Below are 22,957 nucleotides of genomic sequence, written 5' to 3'. Positions count from 1 at the left end.
CGAGTCTCTTAAAACAATGGAAACATAACAAGAAATCGCTTTATTTAAGTCATGCACATTGTATTAGTTAGTGCATGACGTGGACCGGTATGTCTTGTGAAATGGTGTATTAATATACATTATTTATGAACGTGACTATAAGTCGTCCACATGCTAGCTGCCTTGTAAACCTTGTCTTGCACTGGTGCGTCGCACTCACTTAGGATCGGAGCTGCCACAGTGATTCCAGCCGAAGTCTAAGTATCAATGACTTGCTAGCTGGATTTTGTCCACAAATTCGGGCAGCACCGATGCAGAGGTCTTCTTAGGAAACCTGTTTTTTTTTTTTTTTTTTTTTTTTAAATTAGAGCCTGCCTGCTGCAGTTGCAGTGCTTCGTTTCTAGTTAGCAAGTGTATGTTGGAGACGACGGTCTGATGCTGATGCAGTGAAGATTGCTTTGATCGCTCTCTTTGCTTGTTTACTCTGCGGTGTGTGTTCATTCTCTCTGTCTAGCTCCACCACGAGCTGGATGATTACTCTTCTCGCTTTGCTGCTACATTTTTTGGAGTTATTTTATTTGAACTTAAACTCATCATAATGGCTGATTCATCAGCTGCCGATCTCTCCACGGCTCCGAATTCTACTGTCGTGGACCCCGCAGCGCAAAACGGCCAGTGTGCACCCACAGACCAGCACCCACCCAAAAGAGAGAGCCGGGGGGACCCTTTCACCATGGACCGGGACCAAGCGATGAAAATCAGCGAAAGCGTCCAATTCAGCGATGAAGTTGAAAACAGAGGTATGTTACTTAAAACAGAGTAAATACACATTTTAAATAGAAAATATATCATTTAAATAACTATAAAGTTAGCGTAAATGGCAGTGATTGAGATTTAAATTGGTAGCAATGTTTGACATGCTATTTAGGCGCCCGAAAAGTGGCTTACATTATTTATTATTAGGACCAAGTGGAATATATTATTTAAGGCTTGTAGACATACTAGGCTGGTTTAATCGAACTGTTTTCCAATGATATCACTTATCAGCTTATGCATTTGAAATATCCCTTGTTGATAAGGAGCACTACAGTATGGTGAGATGCAGCTCTGTGAAAAGAAGACTAATTCACAATCTGTTTTCTTTATTTTCACTACAAATACAATAGAACATTATAATAAGTACCATTTGTTTGGTAGCCTATATAAATTAATTGTAATATGTAATGTAAATAGTAATCTTATTAACCATATTAAGGGTATGTTTTAGCAATAATAATAATAATAATAATAATAATAATAATAATAATAATAAGTAACGACATAAGTGCTGAATTCAAGTTCTTATAACACCTAACTATTGTGGATTGAAGGTACTGTATTCTGTACATACAGGGTAACAGGGTAGCTTTAAAAAAAAAAAAAAAAAAAAAAAAAAACCACCAAATTGGCTTTGCATGGAAACCATCATACACAGAGGTCTACAGTTTTGTTCAAAGCTTTCAGCACCAAAAATTGTTCCAGTGCAATTGATGAGCATGTGTGTGTGTGTCACATATATATATATATATATATATATTATATATATATTAGATATATATTATATCTATATATATATATATATATATATATATATATACTGTGTCTGTGTGTATGTGTATATATATATATATATATATATACACACACACACACACACACACACACACACACACACATACACACACACACACACACATACACTGCTGTGCAAAAGTCTTAGACATGTTGCATTTTTCTACTCTGATACATTATGAGCTGTCAGAAGGCACAGGTGTCATTGTCCATCCATCAACAGTCCAAAGCACCTCTGACATTGTTCCATAGTCCAATTTCAGTGTTCTTGTGCATATTTGAGCCTTTTTAGTGTTTTTCCCCTTTGTTAACAGAGGCGTTTTTACTGCAACACAATCTTTAAGTCCTGATTTCAAGAGTGACCTTCGTACTATTGAATTGATGGACAATGTCACCTGTGCCTTCTGACAGGTTTGTTGTCAATTCAACGCTTGTCTTCATTCTGTTCCTTAAGGATATTATCTTCAAGTATTGCTCGTCCTTGTTAGACAGGTTATTGGGTCTGCCAGTCCTGGGAATGTCAATTACAGATGATGTTTCTCTGTACGTGTTGATTGTACTTCGGATACCACACCTTGAATATCGAGTGATGCGAGCTATTTCACTCAATGTCGTTTCTTCTTTATGCAAGTCAGGGTTGTTATAATAGTAGAAAACACTAGTGGAGGCTTTGAGTACATTTTTGATGCTCATAATCCATCAGAGGAGACAAATGCAACATGTTTATAAGAGGCTTAAAGTACATGCAGTATATTGAATGAACCATGATAATTCATGTAATTATTTCTGGAATATGCCTTTAAAAAGTGTTAACAAAGTCGTTTGTGCTTTTATCTGTTGTCTTTTTTCTGCAGTTTTATATTTAATATATTTTTAAGTTTTAACCCTGTTTTTCATTTTAAATATATGTCCCTGAATCTGAACAGTCTCAGAAAACTTTGGCACCAGTACGGTGAAAACAATGCTAACATGTTAAAGGCTAAGAACAATTGAATTGAGAAGCACTTAACAAGGTACACGAGAGGAAGATATATCAAGGACAGATCCTTCCTGTAATGGGAGCTTTCTATAGCCAGTTCCACTTCCCATCAAAGGCAGGGCAAGGTGCTCAACCTGTCTGCAGAATAAATGGAATATTCAAGTGAATTTTGAACGTGAATGTGAGGGATATGAAGAGGCATCTCTTTGATGGCGTATATTGTTACATCAAAATTTCTGACATCCATCTGTTTGCAGATCTGGTTGCTAAAAATGTGTTTGCTGAATATTAGCAGTGTTTCATGAGAAACCTAAAATTCACAGGGACCCATTTTTGTTCTTTGAGGAGAAAAAACAATATTAAAATATATGAATGTGATGTAAACTGTTGCTACCCACACCGAGCTGTTTATATCTAGTTCTATAATACTGTTTTCCTCACATTTTTGTTTTAATCTAATGGGATTGTAAACTAAAGTAAACCATCTTAAATTTGTACAAAACTTTATGGATCAACCTGAGGATGGGCAAACCACATATGACTCGTACTTGGCTCCTACCATAACTATCATAGAGCTCCACCAGATGCCAGGATGCTCCGTAGAAAGGAAGGGAGCGGGAGGGATGTCAGGATCACTTCTTCACAATGGGATTACCTTCACTTTGTGTAGTCTCAGTACAGTTGGAAACATTGGGACCACTATAACTGTTTTTATGTTGGGTTCTCTAGTAATGCAGAAATGAAAGGCATACTGCACACCTGCATTATTACCTAGTTATTCATTGCTGAGAGATACACATAGACAAGTCTTCAGGGACTTGATGGGCTTGCATGTGCATATATATCTTTGTTAACAAGCCTTGTCAAGACAAACTAGTAAGTAAGGCTTCACTAATGTTGTATATCCAAATAAGGATGCATTTTCCTTCTACAGGAGATGAATCTACGCTGGCATCATCTGTACATTCATGCCTGCTATTTATTATTCGACAAAGTCAAAGGCAATCTGAGGATATTTCCTTACTTCCCTTGAATTAAAATCCTGCTGTTTTGCTGTATTAAGCCCCACATTTAGCACAGTTAGAGCCATTATAATTCACCTTTATGCCATTCTTATAAGAATTTATGAAAAGAATGATAATCAAGGCTTTACAATAAATTCAAATTATTTATAGTTTTATTTTTATAATTTCTAATAAGGCTATCATTTTATTACAGTATATTTCACCATGGGATATTGGAAGATTTGTTTAGTTCTTAAGAAAGTCCTGAAAGAGGTAAAATAATCAAACAGTTTGAAAGAAACAAAAATAATCAAAAGTGCTTGTTTTTGATTGAAATTAGCTTTCATTTATTTATGATAATTAATCGCGATAAGCTTGTGAAATGAATTCTATTGATCCATAATTTCTAAAACACTAAAGACCATTAAGTTATTCCTCGAAGGTTACTTGGAAAAGGAAATATACTCAACACAAGCAAATCCGTCCAATCGCACCAACGTATAGCAGCAAATGATAAACATTCTACAACTGTGTGTCATTCCCCTGCCATTATGAAGGTGTATACTAATTTTCATTCAAACAAACATTAAACATCCATATTATATGTGTGTGTTTGTGTGTGTGCGAGCGCTGCAAGCTTGTGCATATAATAAGCCATTTGATAGACATGTAGACATGTTTATGAATGTAAAGTATCTATTACCATATATTACTATGAGAAGCAATTATTAAATAGGAAACAAGAAAGGGCATTGTTGTCTTGATTTCAGTTTATTATTTGGAAGCAAATTTAAAACTTCATGAGATACTGCCGAATGGCTACAGCCAACCATTGTAGTTAATGTTAACGTTGCTTTACTGAGAGGGGGAAGCTAATCGGCTATGTTACATTCTAGTTATGCACACTGTGGAGTGATGGGCTGCAGTAATTACTTTCAGGTTTATTGCTCTGGGCAGGTTTGCTTGAAAGCAGCACGCGGCTGAAGCCACATGAAGCCCAGAGCTACCGGAAGAAGGCATTGTGGGTATCCTGGGCCTCCATCCTTGTCACAATAGCCCTGGCCGTGGCTGCCTTCAGTGAGTATATTGTTTTTAAAAGGGTACATCGTTTTCTAATACGACATTCAATCCAAAAAATGTATGGTAGTAGAACTATTGACCCAAGATCAAAAAGGCAACCCCTGACAGTTTTAAAAGCTTCTTGATATTATTACAGTTTTTAAAATTGTGTTAAATCTGAGAAACTTAAAAATGGTGTACTTTGGTTGGAGATGCTACAGGTGATGATTATGAAGATTGCTTTGTGCTGCACTGGAGACTGAAGCCAAGCAGTAGCAATGAGAGCTTCCTCTCCTTGATCCAAGGATCCAAGGATGACCCTTTTATGTCTGTTTCCATGTAAGCACGCAATACTGCTGTCATTTTACCTGCAGGCATGCCACTAAGCCCTCGGGCACAGGGGTGTATATATATATATATATATATATATATATATATATATATATATATATATATATATATATATATATATATTCGTAGAATCCATTCTACACTTATTCTCTTAAAGATTTGCAATGTTCTAGAGAATCGTTCTTATTTTCTAATCCTAGTTGCTTTTTAGTTTAACCGTTCATCTGAGATGCTCCCTCCTTAGAGAGGAGTGTTTTCTTTATCTTGTAATGATTTTTTTACGCTGCCTCAAGAGGCATGGGGCTCGACTGTTTCATGAATTAGTGAAACAGAACAATTACTGTCAGCGAAGACCTGAAGGTCAGGACAGGGAATATGAGACTGGTGCAGTATAGAAGCCTGCTGGAGCTGCTACTCTGGCAACAGAAGAGGGGTTTAAGAAACATTGCTCAAGAATACCACAGAACCCCCTCATGACAGGGATAAGGAAAGCACAAGAGATATCCTATGATCTCCATGTGTTCTCTTCAAATCCACAGACCTTTTTAATTGGGATCTGGAAAGACCCCTGTAACCATGGCTCACTGCACTAAAGCCTGGCTGTCAGAATGAGCACATAGACCTCACCATGTGTAGAACTATTAAAGCTGTATTCAAGGTTTTTATGTAAAGGGAGCAATTTAAAGATGGAGAGAAATCTTGAGCTGATATTAAAGAAAACCCTCGCTTAAATGTTTAGCCTAAATGAGGCATTGGTTAACTTGTTACAAATGCTTGCAACATGAAACTTAACCCTTTGAGGACTTTGAGCAAACTTTAACATGCAAATATCAAATAGGCTTTAGCATTCCCCTTACACGGGATGGCATTTATCAGCTGTGTGGTTTACCAGTAGTGGCTGGCAGTGCAGTAAAAAACGGGCTAGCCCTTTCACTGCAGTATTCTTCCCCTGCATACACAGGTCACACAAGGATACGCAGTGTATATTTGTATGGCTTGAATAACCTGTAACATATGCACCGTATATGATACATACAGTGCTTTTGATGCATATATTAGGAATGTGCCTTTGCAATGTTTTCTATTTTGCACATGTGTGTCAATTCCAGCATGGATGTGAGATGAGAGGTTCAGAGTAAGTAGCCTCAAATTACACATTTTAACAGTCTACATTTTATAGGGGGTTCTAAATGAAAATTAAAGTCTGGAAAACAAAAAAGCTGACTTATTAGACTAATGAGAATAATGAAAGCTCCACCTTACAGCAACTTCTGTTTAATGATATATGTCTTATAGTTTTGCAGACACATCATATATTTTGGGATAGTTCTGAGAATGCACATTAAGCCTTTTGTTAAAAGAGTGGAAGAACTGGCCCTCACAGTAAATCAATAACTAATAATAATAAGAGTGGCTTATTTCTACACTATAACAGTGTTTGCTGAGTGCTCTTTTTTAAAAGCCTTACCTGACAGTAATGGAAGTGGTTCTCCCCCAGGGGATCCACACAGATTGCCCAAGGGGTCGCCAGGAAATTCAAGAGACATAAATATTTATTAAACTAAGAAAAGTCCTGTCAGTATTGTAACAAGCCTTGTGATACTTCCAAAACTTTTATTGCAGTTCAGTTTTTCTTGTTTGTCAATGGCATTGTCCTCACTTTTCAGCTAGGGGACCGATTCAAAATTATTTTTAAGACAAGGTTCCCCATGATGGTTAAACAGTGAGGTACTGGTTGTACAATATATAAATCACAATTTGGTTATCCCTCATTCTCAACTGTTGACAGGCCAGTTTTAAGCAGTTCCTGAAGAACTATTTTTGGGAAACGTCAGTGAACTAGGCAACATGGTTTGGTCCTGGTGAATTACAGTAAAACCGATCTTTTGCTGGTGTTGCTGCCTTGCCATGTTGTCTTTGTAAATGGGAATGCTCTCAAATAATTTGCTGACATTGAATACCAGATTGTACTTTATAAGTGGGTACTGTAGTGTTCTACAGGTATGCATATTATAGTAGTAATCAGTTAAATATTTATAAGTGGTTGTAGCCTTATTGTACATACTACATTTTCTGAGGTTGTAAACCAATAACAATGAATCGTATTTGACTTTGAATTGATGAAATGATTGTATGATCCCTTAAAGTTTATAATAGAAAACTTGCACAGTTTTTCTTTTGGTTTTCACGGTGTACTATGTATTTACCTCACTTTACCATGCTATTTAATATGCTTTACCACACATGTCTGGGCTTTACTATGCTTTTTTACCCTTTGCACTGCTTTTACAATGGGACATTTTTATAAGAGACACTGCAGCTTTATGAAGTTTTGTTCAGACATCTGTCCAAATGACCTTTCATTGGAATCACAGGATCCGAATGCTGTAAGTGTTCTTTATAAGACCATATGGAACGCAGGTCCTGCCAGTACTATAGGATGTGCTGCAGTGAGGAGGGATTTTGGCTGCTTTCCTTTGCAGACTTCTTTCCCAGCCAGGCTGTAATTCAATAATGTCTTTGTTGGGATGATATCCTTCTTTAAGTATTACTGCATTATTTATTAATAATTGTGGTTTTGATAATAACCACTCCACCTACTTTATGATGAGTTCTAAACCTTGACTGAGTTGACAGAAATGTTGCATTTGGAATCTTCCCTTTCAAGAAATACCCTTTACTTTGATCCTTAGCCCTGCCAAAAGGACACTGTTTGTTTATTGATTTATATTTATTATTATTATAACAACTACATAGGATAAACATATGTTCACCTATTTGTTTTGTTAACCTGAAGTTTATTAACTAATCTGAAAGAGAATACACTATGTTTCTATTATTGTTTTTATTAGAAAAAACTGAATAAACTGTTTGAATTACCATTTTAAGTATTTGTTTTATTGGAGGGCAGGTGTTTATTAAACAGCAGGAGTCCTGACATAATAACACGGCTCATTTTTCGATGTTCAGAAACGGCTGTTGGGTTTAAATAACATGTGAAACAACCCACAACCATTATAAGACCCACCAGAGAAAAAATAATGAGATCTGCTGTTATTTGTGGTACCTTTTATGTGCCTCATACCCAAGGGGCCTACTGCTGTCATTTTCCAGGATACATTGTTCATTATAGGAGACTTCTGAAGACCAGTCGCTCTGATTCTACTGGAGATCTTATACCGTGCAACTCTGGCCAAAATGAGCACTTTTTCAACAAATCGTCGAGCTAGCTAATGACTTTAAAACTGGGTAACATGATTTAATTTGTAGCACCAATTAAGACAAGGCAACTGGCCTCACGTTGTTTTACTGCATGTTTCTTAGCAGTACAGGCTCTCTAGAGAGCTGGGGCTGCAGCAGGGCACAGCCATCTCGAGACTCAAACACAGTTTCCAGTTTTTAATTATTCTCCAGACTGGCTTTGCCTCAAGCACTTAGTATGATTATTACATTTTTATAAATAGAACTCTTGGAGTCTGGAATTTGCCCATATTGCCCATTTGAAATCCTCTCTGTGTAAAACAAAAACATTTTTATGGCTCGTGTTGAACATTAAGTGTACCGTTGCCACTGTGAATGCATGGAAGTGTGTATTATAATCTTCCTGGTAGATCCATAACATGAGTGGTTACAAAATGTGCACTCATTTTAAAAGGCACTTATTCTTTGACAAAAGAGACTTTCGGCTATTTGTGTGGTGGGGTGCCGCACCCACGTGCGTATTTGGTGTTTTATGTTGTATTTTGTATGTTTATATGTATGTGGTATTGCACAAAGTGTGGGTTATGTAGCACAGGTGATTTAAAATGTGTATTTGTTTTTAGGCACGGGGATTGCACAATCACTCCACGTGCAGACTAAAGTGGGTGTTAGGATGGGAGCACAAGGAACACAGTTAGTTCACATGCAGACTGTGAATTGAATGATTGATTAGCAATCTAGTCTCAGTACAGCTGCATAAAAGAGCGAGTACTTCACACACACGAGGTTGGGTGTTCAGTGTGAAGAACGGGAGTGTGAGGAGATAGAAATATAAAATAAACAATTGCTATATGTGCTGATTCTACACCAGCCCGTTACTTGTTATAGGTCAGTGTTTGTTTGTTTCTTTTGGCCATTGTGCCTTTTGTTTTGTTTGTTTAAATCTTTGATTTATAATAAACCTGCGAAGGAGTGCATTCCCTTCCATTTATTTATTTATTCACTCCCATTTATTGTTATCTGTCTCCTTCCTGGCCTGACGTTACTACCAGCCAGCCTGTTCACAGTTTGTCAAAGAAGTTTGTTTTTCAGTGTTACTACAAATTCTAACATTAGTGTTTTATAGCTACTGTGTCCATGGTTAGCACATTTTAAATACATTTCTTTTGTATCCAATTTAAATTGAATTCTAAGGTATAGCTTCAGATGCAGAGATGCCAAAGTCAGCGCATGGGAATGAGTGAGAGTTGAAATAAAGCAGAGTGAGATTTGTGAATATTCCAATAAGATGCACTGCAATTCCCATTGTTTTGAGAGTGAGGCTACTGAAATTGTTGCTGTAAAACAAGTGGTCTGCAGTGGTGAAATTTTTGTGATAAAGGCAAAAACTCTTGATTTAATTTCTTAGATGTTTTTCATGGGTTTGCTAACCTGAAGTATATTAGTTGTGTGTATTCATTTAAATAAAAGCCTCTGCCTTTGTTTAAAATGTATTAAATTGCAAACAGGTTGTTATTATTTGACATTCTATAAGCAAAAGATGACTACTCATTTACTGACATGCTAATGTTTTGTGAATACAGCTCTGTGAATTTTTTCCATTTTGTGGCACAGAACTGGAAAATATGGGTTCTTCCAAAGCAACTAGATTCATGTCTTGCCCCAAGGCTTCAGCATTAGCCAATATCATTAGAGGACTAGTAGACTTATGACTGAATCATTCAGGGCATGGGAGGAATACCAATGCACCACCAGGGACATTAATGGAAACTGTGACTTCGAATGGCAGGCATGCTGGAAGAAATCAATAGAGAGAATACATGTGTGACAATGCATTAAGTTCAGTACAGCGACTCCCATATTAATAATCTGTTTGCCTTTTTATGAAAGGACCTGGCAAAATCTTTAACAAGCAGTTTTGTTTAAGATGTCCTTACAACAGAACCTCAGTGGGAAAATAACAGTGCACATATATTCAGAGGGCCTTTGTAATGTCAGGCTACATTATTTTATAGGTTCAAACATCATCAGATTATAGGGTTATAAAAATAAAATGCAATCCAAAAGACATGCAGACAGACGTGATCAGTACGAGGACCCTGAACAGATAGTAAACAGCAAGTCGTTCCGTTCCTATCATTCCTGAATTAGGTACAGTGAGCATAACAGAAGATAATAATTCAATTTTTCATTCTCCCTGCATTTCTCGTGTCCCACTGAAAGCAGTAACGTGAAAGAAGAAGTCATCACAGCTCTGATGTAGCCGACAAATCCAGCTCTTGTACTGGATGGATTGTGATGGCATTTTAAATTGGAACGCCCCCACCATCATTATATGAAATATACCAATTAGGGTCTATTTGACGCTTGCTAAACAAAACAATGAGCCAAGCTTCCATTTTTTCTAACACCAGTGTGAAGTTTGTTTTTCATTTATTCTGCAAGTGGTTATAAATCTATCTAGTGGTTATAAAGAAACTGCAAATGTAACTGCTCCCAACAGCATCTAAGTTGCTTCTTGTGGGTAGTGCATGCAAGGAAGGCTGCAGTTTAAGCGCACTTTAAGTAAACTTAAGAACACAAAGTACAAACAAAATGGCACAAGGGTCAAAATAAAGGTAAACCAAAAAGGCTGTATGCACCGAAGCAAATTTCACTCTCCAACTAAACCCTTTCTGGCTGCTTTTAGGCAGTGGCCACTCCCCAATTAGCACCAAACTGCACTAACTTGCGATTGGCCACACCTGTGGTTGCTGGCAGAGACATTAACCCTGTTCCTGCCACACAGAATGGCAAAATTTCAAAGGCAGACTGTTGAAAATGTTCTTATAGTAAAAGCATAGCAGAGTTCAGTAACATACAGTAAAAGCATGGTAAAGCACAGGTAAACACTGCAAAGCCCAGAAGGGTAAATAACAGGTTGTAAATGCATAGGATAAGATTAGAAAAGGATGAGACAAGTAATGTTCTGTGAGGTGAGTGAAACATACAGACATAGCACTTTAGCTTAGCACCAGGAAAACATACATTCCTGAGGCAGTCTCAGCAGCAGGTCCCTCTCTGGGATACATTGCTTGCTCTGGCTCAGAAGGATTCAGTCTCTGGTTTGCTTGCCTCTCATCTAGCAGATGATTAATAGGACAATGCAGGTATCCCTAGTGTCCAGGGCAGTTTGTCTAACTAAACTGAACACATTGCATTTCAAGCAGATGCAGAGGCCTAACATCACCATTTGGTACAGTCACCTTAGTACTTGTTGTTTTATTTATTAGTTTCTGAGCAGTTTGGTAATTGACCATTTGTCTGGGAAGCAATACTTATTTAATGCATCCAACATATCCCCATGACCTGCGTTTTCTTTGTCATGTGATTTTCTCATCAGCTCGTTCATAATCGGAACAGAGTAAGGTGAATGTAGTTGTTTGTTCTCTTAATAACAGATCATTTTTCACACTTTTAAACTCATTTATGATTCGCTGATAACATTTATTTTCATTATGATGATATTATAAAACTGTGGTTTACATTTTAGTTCTGGTGTAAATAAATCACTCTGGATACAGTCCTGGTCATGTTTTTTGTGAGAACAGCAAAGCACAGGCTTGGATGAGCACTGGCCGTGCTCTACAAAATGGTGCCATCTTCTGTGGTGTGTTTACCATAGTGGTTGTATTAACCCCTAAGGTCCTAAAATAAGGTTGGTGTGCTTTACAAATATGTACCTCGGAAGATAGTACTACTTGGCTGCTTTAAACTTTCTATAAAAAGTTGTTTTAAGTGGCGGTTCAGTTTTCATTTTGTGTCACCTGTCTGCCCTGAAAGAAGATGTTTTATCTAAATGAAGGATTGTTTCTTCTAGTCCTGAAACAGTTTGAACAAATCTCCCGCTATTACAGTAAGCGAATAGGCCAGTTACTGACTTGCTTTCAGTAACATTCTTTCTTTTCACTCAGAAATGTGAGCTGGGGGTCTATCGTTAGTTTTAGCATGTACCGTACTGTTTTTGGCTTGAGGGAAAATTGTAACAGTGGCAATTTCGATTGAATTATGGCTATTTTTACATGTCATTTAGTCCCCTGTTATGAGTGGGCCATATAAGAAGCTTTACTCGTGGTGTGATAGACATTTATTGGGAATTTGGTCTGGGGGTAAAAACGTAATCCTAGTTTAAAATTTTAATGGCGATAAAACAATATTGCCACAATCCGTCTTTGTCTGTAGCCTGTCATAGACCCGTCATTCCATTGGCAGGTTGGTTTGGGTACTGTAAAGGGGGAAGAAGACATATATTTTTAATCTGTTCCTAAGATAGAAATCTTTGCCAGACATCAGTATCTGTCATTGGAAGACTTCTTAACTTAATTTTTACTGCAGTCAAGAGACCAATTCAAACATAATGAATAGTGCATTTTAAATTATACTCTGGGGTGCAGATCATTTTGCACATCGCGATTGTCACTTCTTAGACTTTGTCATTAGAAATATTAGCACTTCTGAGACACCTTTCTGGTAATATATGCATTCTCAAAGTTAAAGTTTTCCCTACAAGAGTCACATTGGCCAACCAATCACAAACTTGGAACAGTCTTACCACAGGATAGGGGCACCATAATAGATATGTATTCCCAGGAGAGTTGTCAAATTCAAAGAAATACACACCTGGTTTATTACAATTAGTGATTCACTAAAAATTGAAACAACACACAAAACTATACTGTAGCTGCCACTACATTTGTTGAGGATTTTATTTGTTTGCTCTGTTGACATTTGTTTTTGTACATTCTGCATTGCCTTCTAAATGGAGAGCCCAACTTTACAAATGCACAATTATTTAGTCTGTAGAATAAGATGAGAATTAGCAATACCTTCAGAAGTGGTGAGGATAGCGGCACATATCTTGGCATGATTCTACTAAATATAAATTCTTAAGATACCAACATCTACACAAGAACCAATTAACACCTGCACAGTGTCAGCTTGTCTGGTCCAAAACTGCAAATAAATCTGCATTCATTTGAAGTTCAATGCGTAGTATGTCAGCCCTAGATACTGCTTAATTCACTTTTTAGGAACAGCGTGGAATTGTGTCCAATTAAAATGACACCTACTTGTGTGCAAGTTGTTGCTGAGGAATAGGGTTTATGCATTTATTTCAGATTTATTGAAATTCACCTGTGCAGAATAAATAGGATTAAAGGCAATTTTGCATTGATGAGTTCAAACCAGGAATGAACTGATCAAAAAGAGAAATTAAACAATAAAATGAATAATTCAATCAAAATGCTCAAAGCTATATGACGAAGGGCATCAAGATTACAAAGATAATTTGTTGAAGTTCCTTTTTTGTACTGCTACGATTGTTTTTGATTGAGTGTTTAGCTCTTTTAGGAATTATAAATTAGGAGAAGATCAAGGGGTCCATTGCCGAGAAAAGCCAAACACTGTATTGTGCTCATAATAATGCACCTATGATTATGGTTTGAGATTAACATAGGCATGTTATTCCCCTATTCTGTCGTATAGGGGTGGAGGAGTATTTAGAGAAAGCTTCTTAAGGATCTGGAATCAAATCTCTGGATCCTCTGTGCTCATCTTCTATCTTTATTGTTCATTTGGGAACGTCAGCATTTTAATAATAACATTTGGACTGAGAAACGTTAGAATTTGCTGTTTCCCGTGTGAGACTGTATTTTTTTAAATATATTTTTCCATTACAGTTCCAGCATCAATTAATCTCGCCAGTATTTCTTTAAACAAAATAATAACTTCTTCTCAAAACATGAATCGCACAGCCGATTCTTTAATTTCTAGTGCAGATTATGATAGCAATGAAATTAGAAAGTGTATTCAGTTCTCTACAAAGCTTAAAAAATAAAGCATTCAAAAAAACAAACAAAAACAAAACCCCAATTTGATCATTTTAAAATGTTCTTTAAGGGGGAACTCATGACTAGCTTGCTGTGTGCTTTACTGCTTTTACCACTGCTTTACTTGTGCTTCAACAGTTCGATAAACAAAAAAAGAATTTGAACTCAAAACAATAACTTAACTACTGTGCTCTTACGAGCAATTTAGTTTTTTCTTGCTGGGTTTTTATCACCTAAGTGTAGCGGAATGGATTATTATTGTGAAGTGTCGATATTCAATTGCGTTGCTATTAATAAGAGACACACCATAGTAGCTTGCAGCGGTCTTTTTAACACCATGAAAGCCTCTTTTAAGCTTTAAGGCAAGATTTCATGAAGCTATTTGGAATGGCATCACAAACTATAACTGTACTAAATACTTCATGGCTTAGTGTGGACAGCTCTCGAGAAAGTGCACAGAAAGTGACGTACTTCTTGTGTAACTCTCTGGAACTAAGCTTACGCATGACCGTAACCCATTTATAACAAGCAGACTAATCCGTTAGTCCCTCTCACCCAAGTTACAGTTTATGTTATTTTGCACTCTGAATACTTGAAGTGAAAGTTATTTACAGACATTTGGAACTAAAAACACGGCATGGTAATAATAACTATAATATTGTGAAATAATCTCTTTTTCACAGCCCAGTTATTGTTTAGAATTGTATTTGCATTTTCTCATACTATCCGTTCAATATATTTAAAAACAATGTCAAGCCCAAAATGACTAATACGTTTTGGGGAAAATGGGACATTAGTGCTGAAAAGATGTGGTATTTAAAACTTTACAGATAAAAATGCTGGACCTGACTTGTATGTGAGTCATTGGCCATAAATTTGAGCCCTTGAGTGTGTTAAAATGAAATGGTCAAATATTTAAAGGTAGTGCCAGGAACAAACAGTCCAAGCCCATACTTTACAGCTATGTGTGCTTTACATATCTTAGTATCTTAACTGTTGATTATCAATGGTTTATGGAAGTACTTTGTCAGGGATCTGCACATTTTCTGAGACTGTTGCTTGGGTTTATATCTCCTCAATAAACAAGTCTCTTTTTATGTTGTTCATTGTTATATTTTTAAATACCAATGTGTATGAAAATGGACTTGTGTTACATTCTTATTAATACCTAAGTAGATGCAAATGCACTTTTTTAAAACCTTAGCTACAGGTCTGAGTACAGTAAACCCCAAACTTAATGCTAGTTCAATGTAATATAAAATCACTCTGTAAATTGTATTGTACCAATCCACCTGTCACTGTCACTTCAATTAATTTAAAGGTACTTTTGTGAGCCACTGTTACCATTGTGTGATACAGCTTGAAGACATGTACCGTATTACCCAGGAGAAAAATAACTGTAACCTTAGTCCACGATTAACAAAACAAACACTAGGGTGCCTTAGGAAAATGTAATTCTACTTTTAGTATATATAACTTCAGGGAACAAGACTATAGTTAGGGTTATTTAATGTCATAAAAATGGGGCTTTAGGATGACGGGTTCAGTGTGAGTCACATTCACAAACAGTTCCTAGTGCTGATATGTAGCTGCAACATTCCCTTCCTGTGCCTCTGCAATCTTTGTTGATAAGACTCTGTGGACGGATTTGTTTTCAGTGGTGTCTGTAGAACAGTGGTGAGATTCTAATTGAGGATAGGCCTTTGGATGCCTTGTGGCTGTCTGACCTGCATTGCCGCAATGGCGATAATGGAACCCAGTGGGCAGCCGTTGCTAGGAGATTACTAACACCTTGTAGCATGCCTGACAGCACAGCTGAAATAGCATTAGAAGATTTTTCCTCAGTTTGTAAGTTTAATTTAGAAAAGATTTGTGACAGACATACAGTACAGGAGCTCATAGCTATATACAATTCTCTGGATTAGACAGCTGGAAAAGTTAAACTATAACAATTTGAAGGAAGAAGCTTAAGATGAAAGGACTTATAAAGAAATCAGAGGGTGTCATGTTGCGAAGAACAGGGGTTGATTAGGCAGCCCTAACCCTAGCATTACATTTGAATTATGTGCTATATGTTTAATTACAGAAATACAAAAACTGTAATTAGTATTACATAATATTATTATTGCTAGCAGCAAATCAAAAAATGCCCCCCAAAAAACATTTGTTTTATTTATCACAGTTGGTTTGTTTTGTTATTCTGTCTTTTTTAAAAGCCACCATAAGGGTAGGGACTCCACAATTGAGAAAAACTAAAACAGTAAGCAGCACAGATCTGCCATGTTAGCTTATTGTTGCTTTGACATCATGTTCACAACTGTGCATACTCTGTAACTCAGGGATCAGAAATCAATGTGATGGATTCAATTTACTGGCAATTCATTCTGACCTTTACAAGCAGGATGATACTAATTGATTATGAAGCTCAACAAGAGACATGGCTACATTAACTGAGCTTGCAGTTGTCTGTCATTTATTAAAAAAAATATGGTATTTATGTCTGTTTCCCTTTTTCTATTTGCATTTTCTTCAAAGCATGTCACTGGTCAATTACAGTAACTGGGTTGTTTGCAAATAGAGAATTGAAGATGTGTTTGAAAACATGCTCACTGTTACAAGTGAAGAAGTCTCTAAACATGCTGGTTGTTCAATTACTTGTTTTGTTGCCTTTGCCATGCTGTGGAGTTTATCTGAGTTTTGGCAGATCCCAGGGGCCTGTACAGCCAGAGAAAGTGAGGTGTGATTGAGTGCCAGCAGACAGCAGTTGAGCTAGTGTTACTTGATTTGCCAGCCAGAGCACATAATAAACACCTTCTCTATGGACACGCCAACGGGAGAGAGAGAGGGAGCACTGAGATTCAATTGTCAAACACTTCTCCAGGACTGCTGGCCCTCGATAGAGGAGTCTGTCTGCTCAATGTTGGACAGATTCTGAAAACAGAGAAACAATGTACTGCTGGGTACTTAAAGGTAGAGTAAAAACACCTACAAAGTTACACAAAAACTATGTAATGCCTTGTCACAAAGACGGCCAGAGTGGGTGACGTCAGACCAGAAACAGGAAATAAACAACAAAGAGAGGTGGAGTTTGGTGGAGCTGAGCGAATGGTTTCACTCAGCATTTAATAAATAAACAGAACATAAAATAAAAAGGTTGTAACAAAAACAGCACACGGCACGTGAAGCCAAATTAAACAGACAAACAAAATGGACTAACACTTACACAAACAGTGGACTAACAGACAAACAAGGTGAGTGAAAACAATGGTCATATAAATTACTTTGTTTCATTTTCTCATTCTTAATTTTCTCCTCTCCAATCCCGTTCTCCACTCACCGAACACACAACCCCGAGTGGGTGAAAACATGCTGCTTTTAAGCAGCTGTACCGAGACTCGACTGCTAATCAATCATTCAATTGGAGTCGCGGCACAACTGCACGTGAATTAATAAAGTGCAATTCCCCGTGCTCACATATTACATTTTACTTGCACGTGAAGTGCTGTGCAATCCTTGTGCCTAAATACAAATATACATTTTAAATACCTGTGTTACACAGACCCGTTTATATCCTGTGTACCAATGACTATACACCAACATTAACACACAACACAAAATACACACAGGGGCGGGCACTATGCCACATGCCTACACCATAAAATGGCAATTATTACTAAACTCATGAGAAACAGCAGGGAATTAAAGAAATGTTGTGGAAACCATGTGTCATGATATTTAAAGAGTGACAATGGCAGGCCAGCATGGTGTCAGTGTCGTGAGAACACGGTATTAGTAGAAAAACATTTCAGATCGTACCTTCATCTGTCCACCTTATCATTTCTGAAGTTATGGATGAATGACTACAGTAGATATGCATTTCTTTGGTCTGGATGTTGACTGTTGAGCAGTGTACCAGTGAGGTCACGCTGTAGAATGTTAAATGCAGCATCACAGCGAAAAAGTGATACAGAAAGTCTAGTGCCGAGGGCGATCTTGCATGCTTGGATACAAAGAAATCACCAAAACTAGTTCATAACATTACATGCCTAGACCTTTTGGTGTTGAGTGGATCTCGCAATGCTGTAGGGCTGATTATATCATCCATTGAAGCACGCAAACCATAAAACATGACCAACACAGCTGAAAGTATTAGATGAATATGTTTCGACTTTTACCTCAGTTATGATCCCGTATTTAAAAATGTAACTTTAAAAGGAGAATGATGAAAACTGGAGAGAGAGTAATATTTTTTTTTAAATGGAATGCAAGGATAAAGGGTGACTGCAGCTGTGAGACTTCAACCCACAGCTCTAAATTTTATATTGTCTATATAATAAATTTAAAAAAGCGCCTGATGTTGCCAGATTGCTTTGCAAAGAAAATGTATCTCTGCCCCTCAGAATGGGAAAATGGAGTCTTGTGAGGCTTTAACAAAATCAAGGCGGTAAGAGTTGTACTTGCTGTTTTTATGATCTCAATAAATCATCTTGTATTAGTGGGTATTAGGTAACTGAAGCTCCAGACTCTGAAATAGCATTTCCATGGAGCCAGTTGAACAAGCTAAGTTCTTAATACTGTACATACTTGGACAGTGAAACGAAACATATATCGGTGTACAGAACATCCTTTTTACAGCATTTTCTTTCTTCAGTGCTTAAGGTTTAGAGGGCTATTAAAATTATCTCAAAGAAACTTTAAATAAACACTATTTTAATGTGCTTATTAATCTAGGGTAATGAATTTAAACATACAGCATTAGAACAAGTATACTTGCCGCAGGATTAGAGAAGTATTTTTTCAGGAAACTTTAAAGGCCTTAAAGTAATGCGTGATCATTGCCTAATATGAGGTATTTCTTCTGATTGAGGAACTTGATTTTTCTGCAGTAAATGGTTGTTTCACTATCATAGCCAATGAATTACTAGATATGCGTTTTACAGCATACTTTCTTAAGGGATTTGAGTTACAGATTGAAAAACAGAAATTCCTTGCCGAATGTACTGTACCATTCCAGGATCTTGCAGTGAAAGCCTGTCCTTAAAAAAAAAAAAAAGAAAAAAAAGGTTGATTTACAACAGATAATATAATGTATACCAGCATTTTGAAATCATTGTTTAGTCTGTTTATAGCTTGGAGTGCTGCAAAATATTAAAACATTTATTCTGCAAATAAGCACTTTTATTAAATGTGCTTCGATTATTAAACATAACAGATTGCTGCTTAACAGCTAGGGAGTGATGTCAGAATTGTGCAGGTCTCAGTTCAAATGCAAAAATGTAAAAAAAGGTTCTTGATGCCCCTGTTATTAAACACTGGAAGAATTAGTTGTAATTTGAGAAGCACAGACTCTGAATTCAGAAATCATCTGTGACAGATGTGATTCTTATAAACAGAGTGCACTGTAATATATATATATATATATATATATATATATATATATATATATATATATATATATATTTTTTTTTTTTTTTTTTTAATGACCTGAAAGTAAAAAATGTTAATTAAAAAAAAACCTATTGTGGCATTGAAAGTCTTTCTAGTGCTTATGCCATTAAGGAGGCTGTGTGGTCTTGTAACCAGGGGGTCCCCGGTTCAAATCCCAGCTCAGCCACTGACTCACTGTGTGACCCTGAGCAAGTCACTTAACCTCCTTGTGCTCTGTCTTTTGGGTGGGACGTTGTTGTAAGTGACTCTGCAGCTGATGCATAGTTCACACACCAGTCTTGTATCTTGTATAGCGCTTTGTGATGGTGGTCCACTATTAAAGATTATTATTATTGCTAACTCCAGTATTTTTCTCTTGTTTTCAGAAACACAAACACTTAGCTCTGACAAACTATTATGCCCTAATAACCACCACAGAAGCACCGCTACATTGTTATCTTTCCAGACAGAGTGGCTGTCAGCACAGTAATTTAGTGTAATTTTTTTTAGCAAACACATTATCATCAACTTTATAGAAGTTTAAAAGGAATATGTCATCAGCATTGCTGCAGTTATATTCCCTGTATTGTATTTTTAGGCATTTCATACATTAACTGATCTATGTTGCTCATTTACAGCAGTGTTTACATTTGTTTGTTTCATGGCCTTGTGCACCTCTGGGGTCAGTTTAATCTTGGTAACAAAATCATAAACTCTCTGCTCAGGAATGGAAATCTCACAGTAAGTCCTTCCTTAAGAAGACTCATTAAGTTGGAGAAAATCTTATTAAAATCATGCAGAAATGAAAAATAGAATACTCATGTTACGGCTGAGATGTAATCTGTTTATTAAAACATGCTTATTTCATTTTTCAATTGTGAAGATGGCATCTAATACGGTGGTGTGCACTGCAATAACCTAGATAGCCATGGCAAGTATTAACAGCTTGTTGAGTCGTTACCAGTTTTGTCTTCACTTTTTTGTTGCATGATTGATACCATATTATGCGTGTTTTATGTAATTTTATATTGTGGCTTTTTCTTAGATAGTTATTTATCAGGCTTACTGAAAATACTCCTAGGGCAATTTTTCAAATCACCTCATTTCCAAAATTTACAATAGCTTTCAGGCATTTTTTCAATAGCAGAAAAATAACCTTTTTTTCTGGAATAGTTAATAAGCGTAGTAAACAAGCAGGAACCACAATAACGAATGAGAACACATAGAGAATAATAGGGTAACAAACAGCAAAGGAACACAATATTATGAACATGTTGATGACAGGACGTCACTCTTTAAGTGGCTGAGCTGGGTTTAATCTCTGCTCTTAGTCGTTTGCTCTTAAACATTTAAGCTAATGCAACATCAGTGCCCTGAGTTACACTAACCCAAATTGACAGAAGCAGATCTTATTGCAGATAGCTAGCTAGATGCAGTATCAGCAGTTGGACTGAGCCTGGGGCTGCTGGTTTGGCCAGAGTATCAGATTGTATAATCACTGGTGAGATGTCAGACTGCAGGCTAGGATGACAGCTAATGACAAATAAGCTTTACCCGCAAAGCAGATTTTCACCTGGAATCCAATTCTCTTCAGATCTGTTAATGGCAACTTTTGAAAAAGTGTTTCCCGTAACATTTTTCCATTTATTTTCTTTGAAAGGTTGTCAAGCTTATTTGACATAAACAATGATGTGTAGTTTGGTACAACTGGGAGCTGGGAGCCAGGATGTGGGTAAAGCTTCCTAAAATCCCTGTAAACATCCCAGCCAAAGCTTCATAAACATTGCTTGTGAAATTAAAGGACATGTTCGGAACTTTAATGGTGTTGAAGGGAATCCACCGGATGTAAAATAACGTTATATATACTGTATTGGCAAGCACAAGAGTAGCTGGCACAGAGCACAACTCCAGTGGTCTGTGTTACGTAGAATGGGATGTTGCGAGTTGGGGGAAAAACATACATTAGGAATTAAAAAATGCTAGGTGAGTAGACCACTGCCTTACAATCTTGTGTTTACTAAGTATATATATATTTGTTAGGATATCTTAAGAATTGTCAAACAGAAAAGCAGAGTTACTGATGCTGAATTAATGTTGTTGAGAGACAATTTAAGCAAGTCTTGAAAATGATTACCCCTTGATTCAATTGAAAGGCTCAGTGGAAAACTTCTAGCAGGTAATAATTGTATGCTGGAGGCATAAGGCTGGCTGTGCTGCCTGTAATTGTAGAATTCTACAAGAACCCATTTGGAGTAACAAGATGCTTTTTATCAGGCTGCTGAGCAGAATCTTGGCACATTTCTGATCTGCCAGTTTTCCTGCCTTACAAAGGAAACAGAGCACAGTGTGTGATTGACCAGTGTAGACTTCCTTCCTGCTGTTTTTAACTTCTAAAGCATTCTGAAATCACTGTGGGAAAGAAACAAACAAGCAAACAATTAGAAAGGCAAGCTAGCTTGTTTCATTAAGTGACTGTACAGTTTCCTTTAATTAAATTATCAGGAATTATTCTTGTCAATCATTTACATTCCTTAAATTGGTCTTGTAATTTTTTTTTCCATTATGTATTTTTCCTTTACACTTTTGTTCTTCTTAAAAAGTAATCTTAAAATTCAATTACAATTTTAAATAGTAGTGTTAAAAGTCACTGTCACAAAAGTTTGCATTTTGCTATTTCATTACCGATACATGTAAAGCTGGAAATCTAGCAGATATCTTTTTCTTTGCATTAATATTTGATGATATATATATATATATATATATATATATATATATATATATATATATAATATATATATATATATATATATATATTAAAACAGTGTAAGAGGAGTTGGTACAAGACTAACCCCTGCAGCATAAATTAGGAAATGCACACAGGGAAATATACCAGTTTTATAACAGATCTTGCAAAAGAGCAGAAATCAGTTGATTGTGTTCACAGTCTAACAGTTTACAATGTGTTTCATTACCATGAGTAACCATGTTTATTATAATGATTGCTCATACTCCTCTGTGATGATAAACCATGCTCAGAGTTTCTCTATATTCTAAGACATATTAACTTTGCCTAATGTGAACCATAATTAATAACATAATTAGTGAGAAGATATAATTAGCCATTATGTGGGGAAAATATACATAAACTTTGTCTCTTTAATATCTCAGTTTCTGTATTTGTTCACATAAACTATGAGTTTTTTCCCAAAATGCACTAGGGATTATTTGCATTAGCAGTGAGTCTTAGCAGCCCCTTGGTTTAAACACACGTACTGTACATCACTAGCAGCGAGTCTTAGCAGCCCCTTGGTTTAAACACACATACTGTACATCACTAGCAGTGAGTCTTAGCAGCCCCTTGGTTTAAACACAGATACTGTATAAAACACAGTAGAAGAATTTGTATTTTATTATATTTAATTATTTATATTTGATGTTATACTTATTTTGTCTATCATTCATCTATCATTCAGTACCCA

General features: G+C 36.5%; 1 protein-coding gene across 2 annotated transcripts in view; it reads left to right on the top strand.

The window, feature by feature from the left end:
• The window catches only part of LOC121322622 (transmembrane protein 163-like), a 44,634-nt gene that overhangs the window by 2,088 nt on the left and 19,589 nt on the right, over positions 1–22,957 (top strand). Inside the window, exons 2-3 of one of the 2 annotated variants that reach the window (XM_041262792.1) lie at positions 594–779; positions 4,531–4,650. In XM_041262792.1, the coding sequence (XP_041118726.1) occupies positions 713–779; positions 4,531–4,650 (187 nt within the window). In that variant the 5' untranslated portion in view covers positions 594–712. Of the gene's footprint in view, positions 1–157; positions 780–4,530; positions 4,651–22,957 lie in introns of those variants that run through there. The other variant, XM_041262790.1, reaches the window with a different exon arrangement.

The sequence above is a fragment of the Polyodon spathula genome, chromosome 11 (assembly GCF_017654505.1).
Source record: "Polyodon spathula isolate WHYD16114869_AA chromosome 11, ASM1765450v1, whole genome shotgun sequence".
Classification (NCBI taxonomy): domain Eukaryota; kingdom Metazoa; phylum Chordata; class Actinopteri; order Acipenseriformes; family Polyodontidae; genus Polyodon; species Polyodon spathula.
The sequence above is the reverse complement of the archived record's forward strand: the minus strand, read 5'-3'. Positions and strand labels throughout refer to the sequence as shown.